The sequence below is a fragment of the Fundulus heteroclitus genome, unplaced genomic scaffold (genome assembly GCF_011125445.2).
Source record: "Fundulus heteroclitus isolate FHET01 unplaced genomic scaffold, MU-UCD_Fhet_4.1 scaffold_86, whole genome shotgun sequence".
Lineage (NCBI taxonomy): Eukaryota > Metazoa > Chordata > Actinopteri > Cyprinodontiformes > Fundulidae > Fundulus > Fundulus heteroclitus.
Window position 1 is genome coordinate 441,713 of NW_023397318.1, and position 24,568 is coordinate 466,280.

General features: G+C 39.1%; 1 protein-coding gene across 2 annotated transcripts in view; it reads right to left on the minus strand.

The window, feature by feature from the left end:
- Nucleotides 1-442: 442 nt before the first annotated feature.
- Nucleotides 443-24,568, minus strand: part of cep85l (centrosomal protein 85, like) — a 51,252-nt gene continuing 27,126 nt past the window's right edge. For both annotated transcript variants that reach the window (XM_036134610.1, XM_036134609.1), the window contains 11 exons: nucleotides 21,679-22,496; nucleotides 19,056-19,141; nucleotides 18,493-18,610; nucleotides 18,250-18,417; nucleotides 17,972-18,124; nucleotides 15,510-15,664; nucleotides 15,259-15,376; nucleotides 15,130-15,180; nucleotides 14,695-14,790; nucleotides 1,679-1,835; nucleotides 443-1,400 (listed from right to left, as the gene is read on the minus strand). In XM_036134610.1, coding sequence (XP_035990503.1) covers nucleotides 1,237-1,400; nucleotides 1,679-1,835; nucleotides 14,695-14,790; nucleotides 15,130-15,180; nucleotides 15,259-15,376; nucleotides 15,510-15,664; nucleotides 17,972-18,124; nucleotides 18,250-18,417; nucleotides 18,493-18,610; nucleotides 19,056-19,141; nucleotides 21,679-22,496 — 2,084 coding nt within the window. In that variant the 3' untranslated portion in view covers nucleotides 443-1,236. The remainder of the gene's footprint in view (nucleotides 1,401-1,678; nucleotides 1,836-14,694; nucleotides 14,791-15,129; nucleotides 15,181-15,258; nucleotides 15,377-15,509; nucleotides 15,665-17,971; nucleotides 18,125-18,249; nucleotides 18,418-18,492; nucleotides 18,611-19,055; nucleotides 19,142-21,678; nucleotides 22,497-24,568) is intronic.

Sequence of the window (24,568 nt, forward strand, 5' to 3'; positions counted from 1 at the left end):
ACTGGCGACCTGTCCAGGGTGTACCCCGCCTCTCGCCCAGTGAACGCTGGAGATAGGCACCAGCACCCCCCGCGACCCCATGAGGGATAAAGCGGTTTGGAAAATGGATGGATGGACAACATCATTCTGGTCTCAGGAACACTTCAGAAAACAATTGTCAGTGAACAGTTCACTGCAAGCAGATTTTTTTTGGGAATGGATGCTGTGTCCTTCAGGCTAAAAAGGAACAACTATCTGCATTGTTATTGCCGCAAAGTTCGAAAACCAGCACCTGTGATGTCAGTGGGGTGTGTTAGTGCCCAGGGCATGGACTTAGGGGCATGTGTTAGTCCCCTTAGTTCTCAAATGCTTGAGTGTTGTTAAAAGGAAAGGCGATGGAACACAGTGGTTAACATCACCCTGTCTCATCTTTTTAGAACATCAAACTCCAAATGAAGGAATATTTGCAACAAACAAAACTAAATTTATTAATTTGAACATTAAACATTTTGCCTTTATTGCATATTCAATGGAATATAGGCTAAAAATTGTATTACTTTTTTATTCATGATTAACACAACACCCCAAGCCTGTTGGAATCAGAGTTGTTTTACAGCATACTTGTTTAAAGCAGTAGAAAACTGGAAATGTTCTGGTAACAGTCATTTAGAAATTATGAGCAAATGTTGCTTCACAATGTTGTATTTTGTATGTACTTTTCTACCACATGTTTACCTTCCACTAAACTTTGCACTGAGAAGCTTGGATACAGGACGTAGAACGGACAACCTCTTAAACTGTTCTTGGTTAGTAAATGTCTGCTCAACAGCTGTAAAGTCTGACTCATGACCATTTAGTCAATAACAGCTATTAATATAATTTCCGTATTGAAATCCTTCTGTTTGACTTCATGCAATGTTCTTATATTCAACCAAAGTTGTATGTCACTAACTTCAACGTGTTATTATTTGCATAAAATCTGCTGATCAAAGTATTTATCAGAGTAGATGGGCAATGGAGGATGGTGCTGCTTGGTTTGCACTCCTGACTGTGCCACTGTCTTGGTTTCATTTCATGGCCGTTATGGATCTGTGACTACCTCTGAAGTGGATCAGAGGCATCAGTGTTGGCTCAACTCCAACCCCAGTTCCATGTCCACACCTTTCAGCTGATCCCAAAGGTGTGCACAGCATGTGTGACTGAAAGTATTTTTTTTCCAGCCATCTTCTTTGTTTAGTGAAATTTACAATGGAGAGTTCACTGTGTGGCACAGCCTTCGTCCACATCCCGAGGACAGTATTCTGCCATGGCTTTCCTCAGCTCATCAATTCCTCTTCTCAGTAGGCCAACTTCAATAATCTTAGAACTCAGTTCCTCTTCACCAACCTGGTACTCCTTCTCTTCTGCTGAGATACTGAGAGCTGGACAGACACAACACAGCAGCACAAGTTAACAGAGCAGGGCACATTTAGTCAACTGAGCTGTCACGTATTTGGTCATTTTAAATGAATAAATTGAGTGAAACATGTAAAGGCTGTACTTTATTTCCCAACATGTCTCTCCATTTTTATACAGAGTTTTGCTCATTGCTGTTTCTGCTATACCACTGTATTTCTCTGACTCGTAAACATTTAAGCTATGACACTGTTAAAAAATACAGAACAAATGCAATGTTAAAATGTTGCATTTTGCAAATTACATTTCATTCCCAGAAGCAGAGAGAGGTTGGGTTCTTTCCCCTGTGCTCGTTGAGCCAGGATGCCGCAGAAACCTTGAAGGTCAAGTAGACACAAAGACATCTCTTTCAACAGTTCATCCACTTCGGACATCTTTCCTTGCACAAACTGGCCTTTGTCCTGGATAACAGAGTAAATAAAAAGTTCACAACTAAATTTAAGCATAACTTACTCATCAACAGCAGAAAATATGTCCAATAGAATTAAACCCTTTTACTCGTGTTGATCTACTGCAGCAGGAAGCCATGTTATCAAAGTCACTCTTTGTTGTTTCTGTATCAGTGGGGGTTCTACAAAAACCTAGGTTTGGATCAGAATTTGGTCTATGGGTATAGCAAGGCCCAACCTTTCTGTGCTATTACGCACAAAGTGTCATCACAGAGTGGTCTCTAACTCAGATCCTTGTCCTGTAACTTTTAGATGTCTCCCTTGCCCTCCACACCTGAGGAAGAGCTAACCGGCCTCAATTCCATGTAGTCAAGCTTCACAGAGCTCTTCTAAGGAGCTAATATTTGAGTTGGGTGTGTTGAAACAGAGATGTAGCTTCTCAAGTTTCAGATCCTAATTCAAACAGAACACAAAAAATTTACTTTTTAAATAGTTTTTTTTTTTTTTTATAAATATTTTAGTTTTCTTGAACCCATTTAAATTTTAAGAAAAAAATTAAATGCTTAACTTTAAGTTAAGCAAGATAATGCTTACTTTAAGTCAGTATAGCCTACCAGGTTCTCAGATCTCCTGTTGGTTCTACTGCTGTTTTTTAGACTTCAAACCAATTTTTCTTTCCAAAATTCAATACTTTTTCAGATTCTAATTTCAACAATTTCTTTTTACAATTTACTGCATGATTATAACTAGTGTTGCAACGATACCAGTATCGGCCGGGGTGCCTATACCGCACTAAAATGGTGGTATTGGTATCAGTATCGGCGAGTACCAACAAATAGGTCACAGATACCATTTTGATGTTTGTATGTCACTTGAATGCAGCCTTCTCTCTCCTGACACTCACTAGTTCTACTGGATTCACTTTGTATTAGTCTTTTTTTCCTGCTTTATTAAGGTAGCAGCTTGACAAAGCCATGATAGCAATTATTTTACATCCAAGTAGTATGCTGTTCTTCATACACACACACACACACACACACACACACACACACACACACACACACACACACACACACACACACACACACACACACACACACACACACACACACACACACACACACATAAGTTTCAAAATAATGGTATCGGTATCGACCGATACTACACAGCCAGGTATCGGGTATCGGAGCCAAAAAATGGCATCGGCGCAACACTAATTATAACATGTATTTACTTCCTTCCACAGCTAAAAATTTTGCATACAAGGTTGACTGATCTCTCCAATAGACTGTGTGGTTGTTTGTACTGTTTGTGAGATGGACTTATGACCCTTCATCTCGCTTCTCACCCATTGACTGCTGGAGACCGGCACCAGCCTCCCACAACCTTCCAAATTTAGGTGGGTATAAATATGGAAAATTATCAAATTATACTCTACTGATTAAAGTGGATTAGAACTTTTCAGATATAATCTGATTTAACCTGCATTTTGTCTAGAAGGCTAAAGAGGACTGCTGTTGTGAATTTGTATGTCTGTACAAGCCATGATTTTCTAAAACATGCTTTCTGCTTCTAACTAGAAGGATTCTGATTCCATTTATTAAAAAATATTAAACAGGTCATATGAAAGTTCAATTGTTTTGATTTGCTCTTATGTTAACATTAAACTTTAATTAAAGGAGTCATGACAACAAACTTCCTTTTTCTGAGGGTTTGGGGGTATAATATGGTTTGTTGTGCACGGATAAGGCTGTGTGAATGCCAAAATTGAACACCAAAGGACCTGCCCAGGGGTGGTCAGCTTTGGCTCTTTGCTCAAAAACAGATGAGAAAACGGGTCATCTTTCTATGTAATTCATATTCTTCAACCAAAGTGCACCATTAAGCAAACATAACGAAGTGTTGTGCCGAGAGTGAGGTGTGGATATAAGGGAAAAGTTGTGTGGGGGTGTTTCACCAGTTTTCCAAATATGGCTGTAGTGAAGTTAACTAGGCAGAACTGCATATCATTACCACAACCAACGCTTTTACTAAGGATAGAAATTATATCTGACAAAACAACAAGCTGACATTATTTTTTATGACATTCTTTGGGAATTCTCATATGCAGTAATATCAACCACATGAAATAGTTTATACTATGATGTCATGGCACCTTTGATGCAACATTTCCATCAAATGCTGTAAAGCCATTTACAGCACCTCAAGATTTTACTCTATTTTCCAGTTGCTTTCCCACAGACCCGGTAAGGCCAGACAATTGGTGAACACCTGCTGGTAGAGGCTTTAGCCCCACCTCCAGCCGTCCGTGTAGTGCACTCTGTCACTTTTATGTGTTACTCTGTGTCAGCGAAATTAACAGGTTCACTAAGGCTACGTTCACACTGTAGGTCCTGATGCTCAATTCAGATTTTTTGCTGAAATCTGATTTTTTGAAGTGGCCGTTCATACTACTGTTAAATGCGATTGCCATCCTACTGCTGTCTGAACCGTTCAAGCCCGCAAAGCAACCCGTATGCAAAGATAACAGAAACAGACGTCACACAGCAGCGCACGGAAGTAATGGTGACTGAAATGGTTTCTAGAAGTGAAAAGTTTCGTAAATAAATAAATAAAACTTAAAAACTTATTTGAAAACTGCTGAGCAATGGGAGTCGGCAATATAAAGACCACATTATAGCAAGACTAAATAAGGTAATTAGAGAGCAGTGTGTGGTATGTGGTGAGCAGTATGTGGTGCCTGGTGGGCACCACATACGGGTGCCCACCAGGTTTGAGGGCACCACATACAGGGTTGGTGACCCCGTATGTGGGCACCACATACGGGGTCATCAACCCCGTATGTGGTGCCCTCAAACCTGTTAAAAAAATAGCACAACCCTCCAGTGAGCTTCATCTAAAATGTTATTTTATTTAGTTGCTCTTCCTTTTTAAAATCATACTTGTACTTACATAGATTTAAAATGAAAAAAATTGAAATTAAACATTTTAAAATATTTTTTTTAAATAATGTTTATATTACATTAAGTTAAGGTGAGCTCTGACTCTTCTACTTCAAAGGTCAGTAATGATAGCCCTTTGTTTATGACACAGTACCAATGAAGTAGCTCTCAACTTTTAAAAGGTTTGTGATCCCTGCTCTAAGGGCTATGCCTTGAAGGTATGTGGAAGGTTTGGTAAAAATACAATAAGCTGTTTTTGCATAATAAACTTCCCAATTTTACAGCACCCCCTATCCTTATATCCTTGACTATTTGTGTCATTTTAAGTTTTACCATATAATTATTAAGTAAATCAGTCTAATGCCTATTAATAAACATTCCAATTATCAATATTACATGAACTTGTTTAATTTCCTGTTGAAAACGCCCAGGTGTTTCATTTACTTTTTAGCCCAAGAACTTGTTTTCGTCAGTCATAGGAAGACATCCTCAAAATCCAAGCAGAAAAATCCATTAGTTGAATCAAAGTGTAAATTGATAATTTTTCAAACTCATCCATATTTATAGGTACTTTTGGATAAGGAGCATAAGTAAGGTAAGTTTATTTATATAGCACTTTTCAGTAACAGGACATTCAAAGTGCTGCACATTTACGAAAAACTTTACAAACATACATAGGAAAAACAAAGGAATAAGATAAATACTTGACTAGAATTCTTTCATGCATTACAAACATACAGACAGCTTGAGGTCTCTGATCTGATCTTTCTAATCATCACTAAGAATTCTAAGAAAACTACAGTTGCTTCATGCTTGCTCAGTATGGGGGATTGCTGCAAGCAATGGACAATGCAAACGACTCTCCCTGTGGCTCTACGCTTCTTCAGGAGGAGTGAAGGCTGCTTGTCAAGACTTAATGCAATCCACTGGGTTTCCTTAGATAGGAATTTTTTTTGACCAATCTGTATAATCTGACCCAATCTATATAATCTGATTGAATTTGACTTTGGAAAGTGCCTTGAGATGACATGTTTCATGAACTGGCGCTATATAAATAAAATTGAATTGAATTACAGTTAAGGTCTCTAATCTGACCTTTCTGACACTACAACTAAAACAGAAGACGGGGGGAAATAAAAAAAATGGAGGCAGTGTGCGTGTACCTGTGTGTTTTAGTGTAATCGTGTGTGTGTGTGTGTGTATTTGTCTGTGAATTGTGGTAGGACTTGCCGCCATTAGTATTTGATAGTGATGGAATGTTATCAGCCAGTTCAGTTCAGTGCGCTCAAGATCACAGATGGCATATGTCACAGGGCGTCTTGTTTACATAACATCCAGTAGAAATTAAGATTTCAGGGGAGCCAGTTTGGATAATAGCATTAGTTTTGGGCAGGCAGACTCTTGTTTTTTTTGTTTTTTTTTCTGTCTGCCTTAAAAGTCTCACTGGTTCTTCTCAATAGCGATTCCAAACAGCCAAATTTGTGAACATTCTGCCAGGGTCCAGCTTCCAGTTCTCCAAGATCTTTCCCATCCTGCCAGCAAGTTCAGAAACAGCAGCTGGGGGACTTTCGGTGGCGATGCGGCGAGGAGAGGACGCATGCTGAAGAGCTCGAGCTGATATCGGCCAATTTTATGTTTCCACATTCCGTCAGAAAGCCTAATCTGTGGGAGTACGATATAAACTAAGCAGCACAAATGCATAGAGGGAATAATCCAAGGCTAAAGAACACGCCGGGACCCAAAATCGACCAAATGATGATGTCGCAGTCACGAGCCATTGAGGCTAATGCTGACATTAGCATGGAGAAGCCCGCTGACACAGAGACAGACTCATCGATCATAAACGAGATTCGTATTATGAACCGGGACCTTCAAGACAAAATACAACAGGTCGGGGCAGACGTGACTACGATTAAAGACTGTCTAGACTCACTGAAATCCGATGTGACCGGCCTCAGCAGCAGGATTGGAGAAGCCGAAAACAGTGTCGCAACTCGAAGATGAGAACGCGGCGCTCTCTGCGAGCACGGCTGAGCTGAAATCCAAAGTTACACAGCTGGAAGGTTGGATTCAATATCAAGAACATTACAGCAGGAGAAATAATTTGAGGATCAAGGGTGTTCCGGAGCTCTCGGAGTAGGGGAATGGCGTGCTGGAGTGTGTTATGGATGTACTGAGATCCCTGCTCCCACAAGACCGAGACGCAGATCAAATCATAATCGAGAGGGCTCACAGAACACCTGGTACGCTGAAAGAAGACAGACGAAACACGCCAGCCAGACCACGCCACATCCTGGTGAGATTCCTTCGCTTCGCGGACAGGGAGAAAATACGACTCAGAGCTAGAGAAGTTGGAACTTTTCACTGGAGGGGAAACAAGATAAAATTCTTTCCAGACTTCACAAGGGAAGTACAAGAAAAGAGGAACACTTTTTTCGAAGTCAGACGTATGTGCAGAGCCAAGGGACTGAAGTACACCATGCAGTACCCTGCAGTGTTTTGGATCTCCCTCGGTAAGGAACGCCTTCGTTTTGAAGACGCCGCTGCAGCAAAGAAGGTGATAGAGAAATTCCAACCCCCGGAGGAAGGAGACTGAACAGGCAGGCTGCGGTGATCAGTGGTAATATTTCCTCGCTGATATCAATAACCTACAATCTATTATGTCTAAAATGTTCATCATATTACACACATTAAAGCTGGACCCCGTCAAACTGGACATTTATGCTATTTTGGTGAGATTTCATCGTTTTGTTGACGGATAAAAATCTAATTTGATATATGTTCATGTTCCACATATTCTCTCAATCTACACAGTTCAAATAACCCAGCTTTTTGGGTATTTGCCCGTTTTTCTTAAATCGGAGTCAGTTGAATTAAAGTTCTGACGGAAGTTCTTGATGCTTATTACTACCATATGTTATTGGCCGAGGCAGCTTACTCTGAAGACCTCCATGCTCGTCATAAGGAATAAGGTGTTGTTATTTTACAAAAGATTCCTTTGTTTGTGTTCAATCTTAATTTTTGTTTCTGGGGTCCTACATTTCAGCCAGCCTTCTTTTGTTACCCTTTTTGTTATATGTATAAACGCAACTGCTACAGCACAATATAGATTAATGGCCTTACTAATATCACTGATAAAGGGAAATAAAATATGGGGACCATAATTAAAATATCCTCATGGAATGTCAATGGCCTGGGTTCTTACACTAAACGAAGCAAAGTACTTAAATATCTAAAACAGAAAAAAGTAGATGTGATGATACTACAAGAAACACACTTGTTAGATAAAGACACTAACAGAATTAAAGATAGATGGGTGGGAGAAGCCTATCACAATACTTTCAAACAGAAAAAACGGGGCGTATCCATTCTATTCTCTAAACATCTCTCAATTCAAGTGGAGAAAGAGTATAAAGACAAAGAAGGCCGAGTAATCGTCCTGCTAGTCAATATCTCAGGACAAAATATAATTATAGCCAATATATACGCTCCTAATATAGAGGACCCAGACTTTTTCCTACAGCTTAAAACTATTCTTATGGATTTTGGGGATTTCCCAATTATTTTAGCAGGAGACTTCAACCAAGTCCTAGACGTCGTGTTGGATAGATCTGGGAAATCAATTCCTAAAGTCAGCAAAACCCAAGAAGCAATTAAAGCTCTGAGCAAACATACCGGTTTATCGGATGTCTGGTGACTCTTAAATCCTTCAGCACGAGACTATACCTTCTTCTCAAACAGGCACTCTGTTTATAGTCGGATAGACTATTTTCTGATTTCCCACTCACTTATTGAAAGTGTCGGAAATTGTAATATAGGTCCAATAGCAATAACTGATCACGCCCCCGTAGACCTAGTCCTACGATTGGGATCTCATTATGAAAAGGCTAGGGGATGGAAGCTGAATACCAGCTTACTAAATGATCCCGACCTATGCATAAAACTCAGAAAACTAATCACTGAATACTTCGTAAACAATAATAACACTGCAAACCAAAACTCAATATGGGACGGGTTCAAAGCGTACATTAGGGGAATACTGATACAACACTCCTCCCGGATCAAAAAACAAGATTCCCAAAAGATAAACCTGTATGAGGTTGAAATAAAGAAATTAGAGAGGGAATATTCAACAAACCTCAATCCATCAATCTTTGACAGATTTGTCAGAGTTAAATATGAGCTGAATACAATATTCTCAAAAAAAGTAGAGTACTCCCTTTTCAGGACCAAACAGAGATGGTATGAATCAGGTAATAAAGCTGATAAATTATTAGCCACCCAATTAAAAGCCAAACAATCATCACGTCAAATTAGCGGGATAAAGAATGAAGCTGGGAGTGTAGTTACAAGTCAGAAGGAAATCAATAAAGTATTCAAAGATTTTTATAATCGTCTGTATTCTCAAGAAGGACAATTTGATTTAAATAAAGCAGAAGAATTTTTTCCAACGTTAACGCTTCAGAAACTGTCCAAAGAGAGCGCCACACAACTAGAAGGACCTATAATCATGGAAGAACTCGTTAAAACCATTAAAGCCTCACCTAACGGAAAAGCCCTGGGTCTGGACGGTATCCCTAACGAGTTTTATACAAAATTTACATCCGAACTGGGCTCAGAAATACTAAAAACTTTTAATTTAGCTATCGAATCGCACCGGCTCCCCGCATCAATGAAGGAATCATTAATTACTGTCATTCCAAAAAAAGGGAGAGACCCTCTGGAATGCTCAAGCTACAGACCAATAAGTTTATTGTGTTGCGATGCAAAACTGTTTACAAAAATACTATCTTTAAGGATTAATAAGGTCATAACGTCAATTATACACCCAGACCAAACAGGCTTTGTCAAGGGCAGAACCTCCTCTGATAGTCTGAGACGATTGCTACATCTGATTTGGAAGGCCCAACACCTAAACTTCCCTGTAGCGGCCCTGTCACTCGATGCGGAAAAAGCATTTGACAGAGTAAGCTGGAATTATCTATTCTATACACTTGGAAAATTTGGGTTTCAACACTCTTTCTTATAAATAATCAAAATGATATACACAGAATCGAAAGCGATCGTAACAACCAACGGATCAAGATCAACCCAATTCCCAATCAATCGAACGTGGAACTAAACAAGGAGACCCGTTGTCACCCCTGCTCTTTATCATTGCACTTGAACCCCTGGCCCAAGCCATCCGACAAAGCAAAATAATAAAAGGTGCATCAATGGGCGGAATAGACAACAAAATGTTGATTTTGTACTACTTCTGATGTACTACTTCTGCTCTCAAACCCCGAGGAATCTCTACCCCCTCTACTAGATTTGATTAACAATTTTTCTGATTTTTCCGGATACAAGATTAACTGGGCTAAATGTGAAGTAATGCCCCTGTCAAAATTTTGCTACAAAAGCCAAATACAAAAGTGGAAATTTCAGTGGGTACCCAAAAACCTCAAATACTTAGGCATATTATTGAACCCGGCCCTAGAAGATATTATTATTGATAATTTTGAACCCGTGATAAATAAGATAAGCCTGCTTTTAAAGAGGTGGGACAAGATACAAATATCGCTGTGGGGTAGAATCCAGGCCATTAAAATGATCGTTACGCCAAAATTAAACTACCTATTTAATTTATTACCTCTCAAAATCCCACACTCTACGTTTAAGATCCTGGATAAAATGATAAACAACTTTATATGGGAGCGGAAAAAAACTAAAATGTCCCTATTAAAACTCCAAACTAAAACAGAATACGGAGGATTAAAACTACCCAATATGCTACTTTACCAAGAAGCTTTTATAAGCGCTCAAATTACATCTATTATATCAAACAACCAAAACAGTCCGATCTGGGTGAAATTGGAAAGCGAGATAAACGCCCCATTTAAAGCTTTTGATTATTTATCCCAACATCCAAATGAGGGAGTGAAATCTAACCCAATCACAACCCACACCAGAAATATCTGGCATCATTTACATAAAAAAGCAAACACCTGCCCCTTCATTCAAGGAACAGCTTCAGTGTGGAATAACCCAAAAATAAAAGTAGAGGGGAAAATGATTTTCTGGAGGAGCTGGCACTCAAAAGGGATTGACAGTATAAATTGCTTTTTCCTAAATGGTACTCTACTGTCATTTCAACAATTCCAAGAACTATACAATCTAAACCACAAAGATTTCTGGAAGTTCCTACAAATAAGGGACTGCCTCACAAAATTACAGAAACCCGAGGTGACCATACCCACGGATACACCAATATACACAATGCTTAATAAATTGAAAGACTCCCCGAGACGAGTTAGCCATATCTATAACTACCTGATGGAAAATACTGGCAGCATCAACACAGGACTCAAAAAGGTATGGGAATTTGAATTAAACAATAAGCTCACAGAGGAACAGTGGGGTACAATGGTCAAACAAATGTTAAAGCCCATGAGGGATGCGCGCTCCAAATTGATACAGTTCAAAATTATTAATCGATTGTATTGGACACCAGTAAAATTATTTAGAGCTAGAATAAGCAACTCTGACATTTGCTGGCGATGTAAACAAACCCGAGGGGACATGGTTCATATGTTCCTCACGTGCCCGAACCTAACTTCATATTGGCAGGTGGTCATGGGAAAGATTAATAGCACCCTTAACCTCAATTTATCCCTGACACCTACACTGGGACTTCTTAACTCCTTAGACTATAAAGTTAAAATAGGAGCAAAACAAGCACAGTGGTTAAAATTGGCCCTCACCACGGCAAAGCGAGTAATTTTAAGACACTGGAGAGGACAAAATATCCCGACATATACAGAATGGTACGCAGCACTTTTAGAGACCTCCTCCTACGAACGACTCATCTATAAGATTAACGGCCAGATAGAGGAGTTTCTGAGTATGTGGGAACCTTTTTTAAAACTCCAGAGTTAAGGCACTATTGGTCCAGAATAATAATAAAAAAAAGGCAGTGTGCGGGTTTTTTTTTTTTTGCTGCTGGCTGGGGTGGGGGGAGTACAGGGGGGAGGATTGGGAGGGGTTTAGGGGAAAATGTCTAAAGTCCTTCTTTACATAACTACTTAAGGTCGTATCACTGATGTATTACTGATATTTTTTATCAGTTCTACTGTATGTTTAATTGTTGAAGGATTTAATAAACATTGAAAATTGAAAAAAAAAAGAAAAAAAAAAAAAAGAAACAGCAGCTGGCCTGCAAGTTCTGCTTACACAGCATTTCAGTCTGAGTGCTGGTAGGGGCCATATCCCTCACATAGTTCATGCAACCTTGACATGGGCCGAACCAGCTGCCGATGTTTTCATAATTTCTCGATACTCCAGGTAACCACCAGCTCCACAAAGCAGAAATCCTGTTATCATAAATCCGATTTTGAACACATTTTTCACATCCTCTGCTGACAAAATGGACAGACACATGATCCTCCTCCCACCGTGTGTCCAGCTGCACATGTGCCTTTGGGCACAGGGACCCTTCTTTGCCCAGTCTTCTCGTTGAGAACATTTTATCAATTGTGTTGAGAGTCCAGCTGACCAGATCCATAATTTAGAGTTTGAAAGATATGTAAAAAGAGGCTCAAAAAAGATTGATAGAGGCAAGCAGGGAAGTGGGGGAGGGAGACAAAGGAGAGGAAGAGAGAAGAGAAAAGAAAAGCATAACAAACTGGACAAATAAAAACATAAACGAACAACAAAAAACAAACATGTAAAGACAGAGAACCTTGTCTAATTAAAAAATATTATCAAATCTCATTCATTTAGCATTTTTCCTGCAATGCCCACATTTCCCACTAGGTAGCACACTCCAGCCACATGAGTTTGTTATGGGTATAAACACTTCTTTACATGGTTTGCCTTTTGAACTCTTCTGTAAAGATGAGCGGACCAAAGAAAAGAAGACATTAAGTGGCGAGTGTTTAATAAGGAGTGGACAACAAAATATTTTTTTACTCAAGTCCGATCAATAGCCGTGTGTTTGATGTGCTAAGAAACAGTTGCAGTTTTCATAGAATAGAATATCAGCCATCAACTTTGCTACGAAGCATTCCAGCTATGCTAGCAAATAGTCAACGCAAGAACGGGCTGCCGCTGGTCAGAGGTTGGCGGCTAATTTACAAACTCAGGAAATAAAACAATTTAGTACCAAGGCGAGTTTTTTGCTGGCATTCAAATTAGCAAAGGTTAGCAAGCCATTTCCAAAGGTGAGTTTTTAAAAGAATGCATGGTTGAGACAGCAAGTGTCTTGTGTCCGGACAGCAAAGACAAATTTGAAAAAAATCAGTTTATCACGCAGGACAGTGACTCGTCATTTGGAACTGATTGATGAAGATATAGCCAGCAGGTTAAACAAAAAGGCAGTGTACCTTAAATTATATTCACTGGCACTGGATGAAAGTAACAATATAAAAGACGCTGCTCAGCTCTTTTTTATCCAAGGGATTAATGATAGTTTTGAGATAATGGAGGAGTTTTTGACCATGGAATCACTGAAAGTACAAATGCGGGGAGAGGATTTATTGGTTATCTACTGTCATTGAAAGAAAGAAGCTACCTTGGAGTAAACTTGCCAATGTGACCATGGATGGATCGCCAAATTTCACTGGAAAAAATGTTGGGCTGCTGAAAAGAATCCAGGATAAAGTGAAAGAGGAAAATCCTGAACAGCATGTCATTTTCCTTCAGTGCATCATCATCAGGAATCTCTATGTAACTCCATATTGCAGCTTAATCATTTTGTTAATCCAGTTGTAAAACTTGTTAACTTCATATAAGCAAGGGGACTTCAGCACTGTCAGTTTATTATGTTTCTGGAGGGAACCGATGCCGATCATCAGGACTTGCTTTACCACTCTCGTGTCCACTGGTTAAGTTTGGGCAAAGGGTTCCAACAAGTGTGGAAGCTAAAAGAGGAGATTTGGGCATTTTTGGAATTATTTGGGAAATCTGACAAAATTCATGAGCTGAGGGACAAGAACTGGCTTTGTGACTTTGCTTTTGCTATGGACAGATTTTCACACATAAATAAGCTGAACTTAAAGCTACGGGGGAGAGATCAGTTTGTGCACAACATCTACACACGTGATATCCTTCAAATCCAAGCTTACCTTATTCGCCACACAAATTTCAAACAAATCTTTTTTTCCCCCCACCATAGCCTTGCAAACAGAGGCTGCCCAAAACATGAAAAAATACAGCAAATTACCGAGCCACCTACAAAGAGAATTCGGCCCTTGGTTCTCTGATTTTTTAAAAATTGACAAGTCACTTCGGCTGATGTCCTGTCTATTGTTACGAGATCCTGAAACAGGACCACAGGAGCTGCAGTTGGAACTGATAGATCTTCAGTCTGCTTCTGTTTTGAAGGACAAGTTCAACTCTCTTAAACTGAATGACTTTTAGGCTTCGTTTACCGAAGCCACGTTTAAAAACCTGCGGAGGACAGCAAAGAAGATGCTGTCGCTGTTTGGCTTAACCTACCTGTGTGAGCAGACCTCCAGAGTCATGAACTTCAACAAAGCCCATCAAAGATCCAAGTTAACAGACCAACACCTGAGCTCCATCCTGAGAAGTGCCACAACAAAACTAACTCCAGACTTTGATGCGCTGGCAAAAAAGGGAGACCAACAGCACTGTTCCTACTGAAAGCGAACAGGATTTCACTATGTAATGGGGAAAAAAACACATTTGGAAAATAATTTGTACAATAAGCCTTGCATATTCATGCTTTACTATCTATTAAAAGGCAAAAACTTTGTAATGGCTTTACATGTCATTTTTAGTTGTTTACACAAACACTTTATACACTTGCTCCTGGCCCGGCCCCTCTGCCAAATTTAAGAACCCCTTGTGGCCCATGAGTCAAAAAGTTTGCCCACCCCTGCCCTAAATGGAGGTCTGAGTTAGGAGTTTGGCACCTCAGAGACCAATACCTGAGAGAAGCTGACCAAGTTATCCTCCTTTTGCAGAGAATAAACCACCTGTGGATGAGCAGGGCCTCTCTTCTTTTGCAGTCTTACACTAGTGGCCTAGGAAAAACAAACAATACAAACAAAAAATACTCAAATTAGCACCACGTTATTCATTTTCTCTAATGATAAAAAAGAGCCTTATTCACTCTGGCCAAATAAGGTTGACATGTTTGATCATTCGATTTGTGCTCCACATAGGAAGGTTAGGACTTGGGGAACAACACCATCCTCATTGTTAACCCAACTGATGCCATTATTATGGTAGTTTAAATGTTTATAAAATAGCATTCACATGAAAGAAAAATTGAAGATTGGATTTTCATGCAGAGTGTAGAAACCTACTAATTCTAAATAAATAAATAAAAAATAAAGCGTGTATATTTGAAATGACATTACCATTAGTTTTGAAGTTAGTCTCTCAATTTCGTCTTTCTGAATCCTTAACACCTGGGAGGGGGGTAGGGGTTAGTATATTTTTGACTTGATTTGCGCTTAGTTGGACGTTACAAACATAATAGTTGGTACCCTGCTGCTGTAATCTTGCTGCTGCAGGAGCTGGGAATTTTCCCCCTCAAGGTTTTTGAAATCTTGGACCGGCAGCCTAACCCCATCATCCAGACACTGTTCCACTTTCTTACACAAGCTGTACAAAAAAAAACAAAGTGGCATCTTGAGAAAAAGATTTTTAAAACAAAATTGCAACTTTGAATGCATACAAACTACATACAGATTTTTACATGTAAGTAAAGACCTGCATTTAAAGAAACACACCATACCTTTGTACAGATGCAATCAGCTTTTTCTCCGTCTTTGCTTGCATCTCAATCATGACGTCTTTCGTTTGAATCAGTGCACATCCTTCCTCTATACTCTTCTGTAACCGGACCACTGTATTCTCAAGATGCTTATTTTTTTCCTGTAACTTCTCCTGCTGAGCATACAAACATGGGTTTGCAACCTTTTTTTTTTTTTTTTTTTTTTGCAACCTAATGTTTACCCAGTGGCACATTTATTCTGCAGCAAGACAACATACAATTTAGCACCCTGTTATAAAACAGTCATAGCACATTAAATCAAAGTTGGATGTGGAAGTTTAAAAACAGTAAGCTTGCTATCAAACCCATAAAATGGATCAGCAAGGTAATAGTATACATAACAACAGAACAATTGTAGCAGAATTCAAACCAATAAATGTCCATACGGTGATGGATTTCTATATTTTTATTTAAACCTTCACTCATCAGCATTTTATTTTCTGCAGATGTGCTGATTATTGGCAATCAGCTAAGAAAGGAATAAGCAGGATCTGCTTTAGGATGAATGAAATCCACTATCGTGATATGTCAAGGAAGCTCACAGGGAGAAATAAAAGGGGTCAACAGCACTCAAGATTAGTATAGATTCCAATAAATGTTCATTAAAAAAACTTGGTTCACTTCTATATTTATAAATCTGCAAAGAACAGGTTGCATACCGCCACGTTTGTAGCACACTGCATGATGAAATGGTGTTTGTTTGTATGCACTGTGTCACCACTTTGATTGTATAACAGAGAAAGAAGATACAGAATTACAGCTCACTCAAAAGATTCTACAGCTGTTCATGATGCCACAAATTCGTTTCTAATAAAAAGCTTTAGGAGCTTAATGATCACCCTTTTGTACATATTTTTAAATCACTTAAGAGTGGAATATTACCATACTACCTTAAATGGGACATATCATGTTTTGAATGCCTTCCTTTTCACATTGAAATCATTCAGTTGTTATATATGTAAAGTGGAACTGCAAAGCTTTGGTCTGAATTCCTCATTATTGTTGCCACACAGCCCCTCTTTTACCCCTGCTCCGAGGTGCGTCTGAGAGCAACTTATCTTTGTGCAGTCTCTTTAAAGCCCGCCCCCAGAAATGTTTTGAAAAATGGCACAAAGGTGGGTGGTGCCAAGAGACCCTGAGGGGCAGGGCTAAGTGTCAGGATGAGCTGTTGGGGGGGGGTTAGGTACATGTTCAAACATGGAATGATCAAGGGCACACTGGTGGTTTTGCCACGGATCAGTCTTTTTAGGTGGAGGATTTTTCACCCCTCTCGTCACCGAGGTTTTGTGGAGTCCAGCAAGGTCTGAGCATTATCAGTTTGAGCTGCTGGCTCAAGGTGCTGAACCAGCAATATCTTAAGCTGGTGCTGGTGAGATGGAGGAGGACAGAATAGTTGCAGTTCCTGAGTGGTAAAGTGATGTTAGCAGCTATGTTGCTAACATAGGCTAACGTTTAAAGCAGGGACAAACACTATCAATCAATGCTCCCAATGCTCGTGATTCTAACTCCTGAGTCTGACTGTGTTTCTGACTGAAATGCTTTTATACCCAAACACGGGCTAAGGTGACAAGAGTATACCGGCAGTGATGAAAGCATCTTTCGTTTCGTTTGAACCAATAAAAAAATTCTACTGAAATTGCTACTGTTCAACCCTAAGAAGGCAGCACTAAGATGGTTTTAAGACAAATATTACAGCAACAATTTTACCTAAAAATGTAAAAGAAAATGCATAGTAACATTAAAGTAAAAAAAGTTGATTTTGGGGAGCGTTACAAAGGAGGGATTCCACTTCTAGTCTGTATGATTTACCCAAAAATTCACAAACAAGATGTTTTTTTGGTTGTCAAATCAGGCCACCACATACAAAACACCATGGATCTTATGGACAAGGTGAGGAATGTCATCTTGGAGACGGATAAAACTATGGTCTCTTTTGATGTCACATCACCCTTTACGTGTGTTCCTGTTGATAAGGCAGTGCAAGTGGTCTGTGCAACAATAAAATCAGACCCACCCTTAGCAGCAGAACCACTCTTTTCACAGAGCAACTACGCAAACTCCTGAAACTGTGCCTGCAGTCAATCTGAAGTGAGAAATCTTTGACTCATTCTGAATATGGTCAGCTGTTTTTTAATGTGCAGATTTCCACAACCTTTCAGAGCTGCTTGTACATGGTGTTTGGTTGAGATATTTAATCTCAGAGTATGGTTGTTTGTGTACGGATGAATTGGGCAATGGTGTCATGTGACCTCAATAATTGATTTATAATTACTTCGTAGCCTTCAAATTAATTCAGTTCAGCTTTTTAATAAAGCGTAAATTCACAACAAATGACATCTCAAGGCACTTTCGGAGAAATATGATAAATAATCATAACTAAAGTTTCCTAACCGTAATGTGTGTGTGTGTGTGTGTGTTTTTACCTGCTTGGACTGGACTTGAACTTGATTTAATGAGGGCAGATCAGACAGGTATTTTTCTATAGTCTCTACACGTTGCTGTTTTTCTTGATTCTGCTCACTCTCTCTCTGGCACTTCTTTTTCAGACTAGTGATGTAACGATCCCTTGTCTTTATCTGTTCACAAAATAAGTTGATGGGCCAGACAAATTACACAGACAAAAAATACTCTTGCTAGATTTCAAGTAAAAAAGAATGGACTACTTCTAAATTGTTAATTCTGCCATTATGTTAAACAATACCTTTTCTTCCAGTTTTTGGATTTCCTCAGTATATTTTAAGGTAACTTGTTTAAAAAACAGGTTCAGATGGAGCACTTCAAGCTCAGCCAATGCTAATTTCTTATAAAATTCTTTATCGCAGCATAGCTTATCAGATGGTGGTTTGCAGGATGCCCCCATTGCTGACTCCTAAATGACAAGCATTACTTTGTTTGTGAGTTTTGTAACAGTATGTGCAAATTTGAATTCTTGACTATATCTTACCTCAGTATTTGGGATTATGGAGGCATCAAACTGTCTCCTCTGGCTGTGCAAGACCTGCCTTGCTCTGTGCTCATTCTCTCTGATCCAGACATGTAGCTGCATGATTTGCTGCTTGTGACTGAAATATAGAGTCACTTTGTTTCCATCACAAGATTCATTGTCATTTTTGGTTCTATTTTTATTGTAGTAATAGATTTCAGGTTAACACGTATAGCTTGACTTAGTTGAAGATCTAATATAGACAGAACCACAAGTGCAACATCAAGATTGAATATAGAATGAACTGAAGCATCATATATCAAGTTTGTCAGTAGCTTTTATGACGACGACGACGACGACGACGATGATGATGATGATGATGATGATGATGATAATAATAAATTACAAAAAAGAAAAAACTTTTTAAAGAGGCAACCAGTGGAGCAGCAATTCAGTAGCACGGAAAAAACTGAGAAGAATTATTAGAGTTATAAGCTAATTACCTCAAATAAAGCACAACTGAAACAACACTGTTGAAAATAATGGCAATAAATGTGGTAGTTGTAGCTTTGTGCTAGTGTTACCTTTGTATTTCCAGTTCTCTCTCCCACAGCAGCTTCTCCTTAATCTTCAGCAGAAGGTTAACAGGGATAGAAGTTTCCATCAGCATCTGGTAGCACAAAATGTGGATGGATGGTTAGCTATGTGTTATAAGAATTATTATTCTGAAGTCACTATGGCCTCACACCACTCGGACAGAGGAGGCCTGGAGACCTGATGTCTGTGTATAAGATCCACTGTTTTCTGATTGCAAGGCCAAATGCTGCAGCTGCTGAGGGATACTGATTGTTTACGATAGACTGTCTTTGTTTTGTCTCATGGGAAGGCCACGGTGCAGTATTAGGGGAAGCCCGAGAAGTGAGGCAGGCAGAGACAGGGCAGACGCAGACCGCAGCGGAACCGTGGGGTGCGATTACTTTCCATCTATGTGAATCTCTGCTCTGTTTCTCAATAAAATTGCTGGAACGTCATACCACCGTCTCGTCATTTAGTAAAGATGGGAACTCTGTTAAATATTGCTTGGAATTCCACCCAAAACTCCCATAACACTATGTTAGGTTAGTTTTACAGAAAAAAAAGGATATACCTCATGATTTTAGTGTTAAACATATATAAAGCCTTAAAGACAATGTCGACAACATACAGCTTTATGGGCCTGATCTTCAAAGACTCCAAATAAGGAGTGCTAAATTTCATGGGCAAAAAAATTTAATAAAATAATTGTGCATGCAATAACTGGGCCATTGCATCTGCAATGGATAAGACGTAAAAAACTAATTCTGTCCACCCCATTTAAATGAGTAAATTGCATGTGCTACTGGCAGTTTGGGAGTGGCCATAAAAGAAAGATGAAGTTCTAAGCAATGTTTCAATTTCTGAATGTAACACTAGTCGAAAACGGCCATCACATAAGCTTTCAAGACACCCAGGACACATGAAACAACTTTTTTATGAATGGAATAGTTCAATTGAATTGAATTGAAACAATGACAACACTCCTGTTCATTATTATTATACACCCATCTCTCCCCTACTGTGCCTCTACAGTAGAGTTACCAGACGTCCCCTTTTTAGATAACCTGTCCCCAGTTAAAGATGTTGCCGGAAATGTCTCCCACTTCTCCACTTTACGAATGAGAACTAAATGTTGCATGCAGACATTTTGCATGCGAGTTTGCACCTGATTGAGAGGTCAGAGACGTTTCTATTGACCAGGGGAGTACAGATGCCCAACAAGGTGGGAAAGAGGCAGACGTGGCTGAACAGAAGGAGGGGCTCAGACTGAGTTCTGAACGAAAATTAAGAAAGTACATATTGCACCTTCTATCGTTCAATTTGTTCTGATTGTCACTCATCTCCAGAAATTCTGTCTAACTCCACTTTCATTCAGTCCATTCCAGCTTTATTCTTGTAAAATATATTTTGTGTCTGGATAGACCGGCATGAATGGATCAATTGAAACAGACTCCAACTGTAAAAATAATCACTGAATAAAGTAATAAAATAGTTTTAAGTTCTTGCAGGTATTATTACACTCATTTTTTTAAGAATAGAGAGCTGCTTTATTTTATTTTATTAAAGAGTCCCACTCATGCAGAGTGCATCAAGGCTCCATTTCTGGCCTCTTCCTCTTCTCTCTTTAGCCTATCCTTTTGGAGTCAATAATAACAAACCAGTGTTGAGCCTTCTTTTTTTAGGCAGCAGACAGTCAGACTTTTATGACACTAAAAGGAAAATAGTTGCTGTGCAAATAAGCTTCTCCAAGGCATTGCAGAAACCATGAATGTCAACAAAGTTTATGTTGTTTGGGCGCATTGATGTCTCTAGCTTCAGTGTTGACTTGGGACTTTAAAGTAAGTACCTGACTGACTGCTACAGACCTGAATGTAAGACTTGAGCATACGGTAATCTTAACTTTGATGCTCAGTTCCATCTTTTTCAAACTGAGACAGTAGAACCACGTCATCCGCGAATAGCAGAGATGCAATCCTATGGCCACCAAAACGGATCCCCCCAACACCTTGGCTGCGCCTAGAGATTCTGTCCATAAAAGTTATGAAAAGAATCGGTGACAAAGGGCAACCTTGGCGGAGTCCAATTCTCACTGGGAACGAGTCCGACTTACTGCCGGCAATGCGGACCAGACTCTTGACACCGGTCGTACAGAGACCTGACAGCCCTTATTAAAGGGCCCGGTACTCCATACTTCCGGAGTACCCCCCACAGGATCCCTCGGGGGACACGGTCAAATGCCTTCTCCAGGTCCACAAAGCACATGTAGACTGGTTGGGCAAACTCCCATGCCCCCTCCAGGATCCTGCTGAGGGTGTAGAGCTGATCCAGCATTCCAAGGGCCAGGACGAAAGCCACACTGCTCTTCCTGAATCCAAGATTCGACTATCCGATGGAGCCTCCTTTCCAGAACCCCGGAATAAACCTTAACAGGGAGGTCTTCGAAGTATTCCGCCCACCGATGCTCGACGTCCCGAGTCGAGGGACGTCGTACGTATAAACTATGCGATAGAAAATAAAATTGGTAACACCTGTTTCTGCTTTGTTTTCAGTTGACTTTTTTCTTCATGAAATGGTTTATTTCTTTCTCTTATTGTTTCTTTTATTACTACGTTATTATAATGATCCTCTTACCTGGTTAAGTTCAGATTCCTGATGCAACAATGAGAGGCCATCTACACCACAGTCTTCTGTCCCATGTGCACTGGTCTGAGCAGGTTCACTTCCAATGTCCAGTTTGGGCCGGTACTCCATCTGCTCAGTCAACCACATCTGGGTTCGAACAGCTGGCTGAATGGGTTTCCCTCTATCAGAATTCTGAGACACAGGGCAGTCAGTCCAGAGGGATGATTGAAGGTCATATGCTTGCTGACTCTCCACAGAGACTTTGGGCTGATGTGGACTACAATAGTTTAAACTATATTTAACTGGAGAAGAATGAGACGAGGAAGGGGAGAGGTCTGTGATCAAACCAGTAGATCGACTGCTGTGTTTGTACCCATAGCTAGGTTTGGCACCAGGAGATCTCTGCAGCAAGCTATTGCCGATCTTCGTAGAAGACAAAGGTAGGTAAAGGTTTATATTTGAATCCCTACTTTTCTTTCTGTAACCATAAAGTACACCTCTGTCCAGTGAGCCTTGAGTACCTGGATTGTAAGAATAGCTGGATGTCTTCATGGAGCTATTATCAAGCCCTGATGACAGCTTGGTAAAAGAGGATGACCTTCTGATGGGTTGACACCCTTTCATGTCCATACTGCTTAGTGCTTCTAAAGGAGAAGTGGTTTGCTGATTTCTGTGGGAAGACCTGTTCCAGCACCGTGGGCTGTGAGAAGAAGAGGATGAAGGAGATGACATGGCAGGAGCAGAAGGGACTCCATCTTCATTCTGGTTTAAGTTGTGCTGTGACAGAATAAGGGAAGACAGAGGAATTGTACTGGAACTGGAGTCATCTGTAGACACAAAAACACATATCAGACACAGATTTTAAGCAAATGAATAATCAGCTAAACACCTTTTTTTTAATAAACATACAATAAGCATGACAGCATGAAAAAGTTAGGGCTGTAAACATTGTATTCACTGTGAGCTGTCTACACGAGCCGACTGGAGAGCAATGGAAGGGAGAATGGCTGTGAATCACCCACCGTGGTGATGGATTTCTTTTTTTTCCCCCAGTGTCCTGTCTAGCAATGTGGCAATAAGAATTGATGTCTTAATGCCAAATAGAGATCGACAGATTTTACTTTCACAAGTGGAGCAATCAGCTTTCGCCATAGTGCTCTGCTTGATTTATGCATATAAATAGTTTTATTGTGATTCCTGCAGGGAGGCTTTCAAATTATGTGGACACTACAATGGGAAAGTAGGAGAGTAAAGGAAGAACAAGAAGTGAAAAAAATAAAGAAAGAAGTGGTAAAAAAAGAAGAGATAAAAGGGAAAGAATGAGAAAACGTCTTCCGTCTGCTTCATCACCTAGAAAGAGAGATGTAAAAAGAACAGCACAGGTGTTGGATTTCTTAATGATTTTAAATGTTTATTAGACTCTAAAAAACATCTGTTATTAGATTAGATTAACTTTATTGTCTCAAAGGAAATTTGATTTGGGTTACAGACTCTGGCTGCTACATAGTCCAAACTATGCGTCACACTGCATTCACACATAAAACACTACTATAAAAATTCCATTATAGGACAATAAATAGATACATATATTATATTCACAATAAAAATTTGAAGGAAGAGAAAAAAATAACAATAATAATGATGATAATAAATAAATAAAGATGTATAAAAACCGTTCTTTAAAAATGTTAATGGTAATCTTATGTTACCGGTCATCATCGCCAGTAGACTAATGTTTGTGTGAACAAAAAAATAATCTGAAGCCAGGTTCTGCAGAAGGACAAAAAGGCTTATATGACGTAAAATTTGAAAAACAACATCACTGTTCAGGTTACAAACTATATCCGATTTAATATCACATATGGAAGTGGCACAAATTGATTTTATTTTGGGTGAAAAGATTGGAATTTGGCTGTTTGAACTTTTGATTGCAATGCAAATTGCAGTTGACAAATAAAATTGATTGACTGATTGATTGTTTACACTGCCATGAAAAAGTTATATATGGGTGTCATATGGGCAAAAAGATCGGATTTGGGTCACATTTGCTGCAGTGTTAATGTAGCCTTAGTGATTTCAAAAAGCTTAAATAAATATGTTGGAAATAGAAAAAAAAAATTAAGATCAATTAAATTATAAAACAGTAAATAAACTGGATATTTTTTAAGACTTAAAACTACATAAACTTATTGCAATTTTTTTAATTATATGGTGTGTTTGAAGTCTAATGGTTTATTAACTGGGCAATTTACATATTTCCGCTATATTCTGTTAGTTTAGTTATCCATAAAATTCAGCCTTTTTAAAAAAAATTATAATAATTTAAGTGCCACTTCCCTGTGTGGTAAAACAGTAGACCAGATAACAGCAATAATATAAGTGTTGATACTTTTTATAGAAGTTGTCTGCCTTAAATTTAGTCATACAATTATCTTATTTTAGTATAATTGCTTATCTTTAGTGTGCCCATGTGTGCTTTAATTTGCCTGTCAATTTGCTAATGATACAAATTTTACTACTACGGGACAGCTAAATAATCATTCTAAACAAAAAACAAATAAGAATGTAGTGTATACCAAACATATATTTTTACTGTGCAATGAAGGATCTTTGCCCGTATTCACAAAAAATCTTAGGACTAAGACAGTGACATTATTTTAGGAAAAATCATATTATTTTCCGAATTCCAGGATTGTTCTTAGAATTTTATCCCAGTAAGATAAAGCTTATTGTTGTGCCATTATTACACACTGTTATAAGTTATTTAATGTTTAATAAATAACTCTTGGTCTATTAGGTATTGTCAGGTGAAGCTCAAACAGCTGATATTAGGACAATAATTGAAAGGAATGATTTGAGCACTGGCATTCTTTTAAGAGGAAACTCTGCACACATAGAA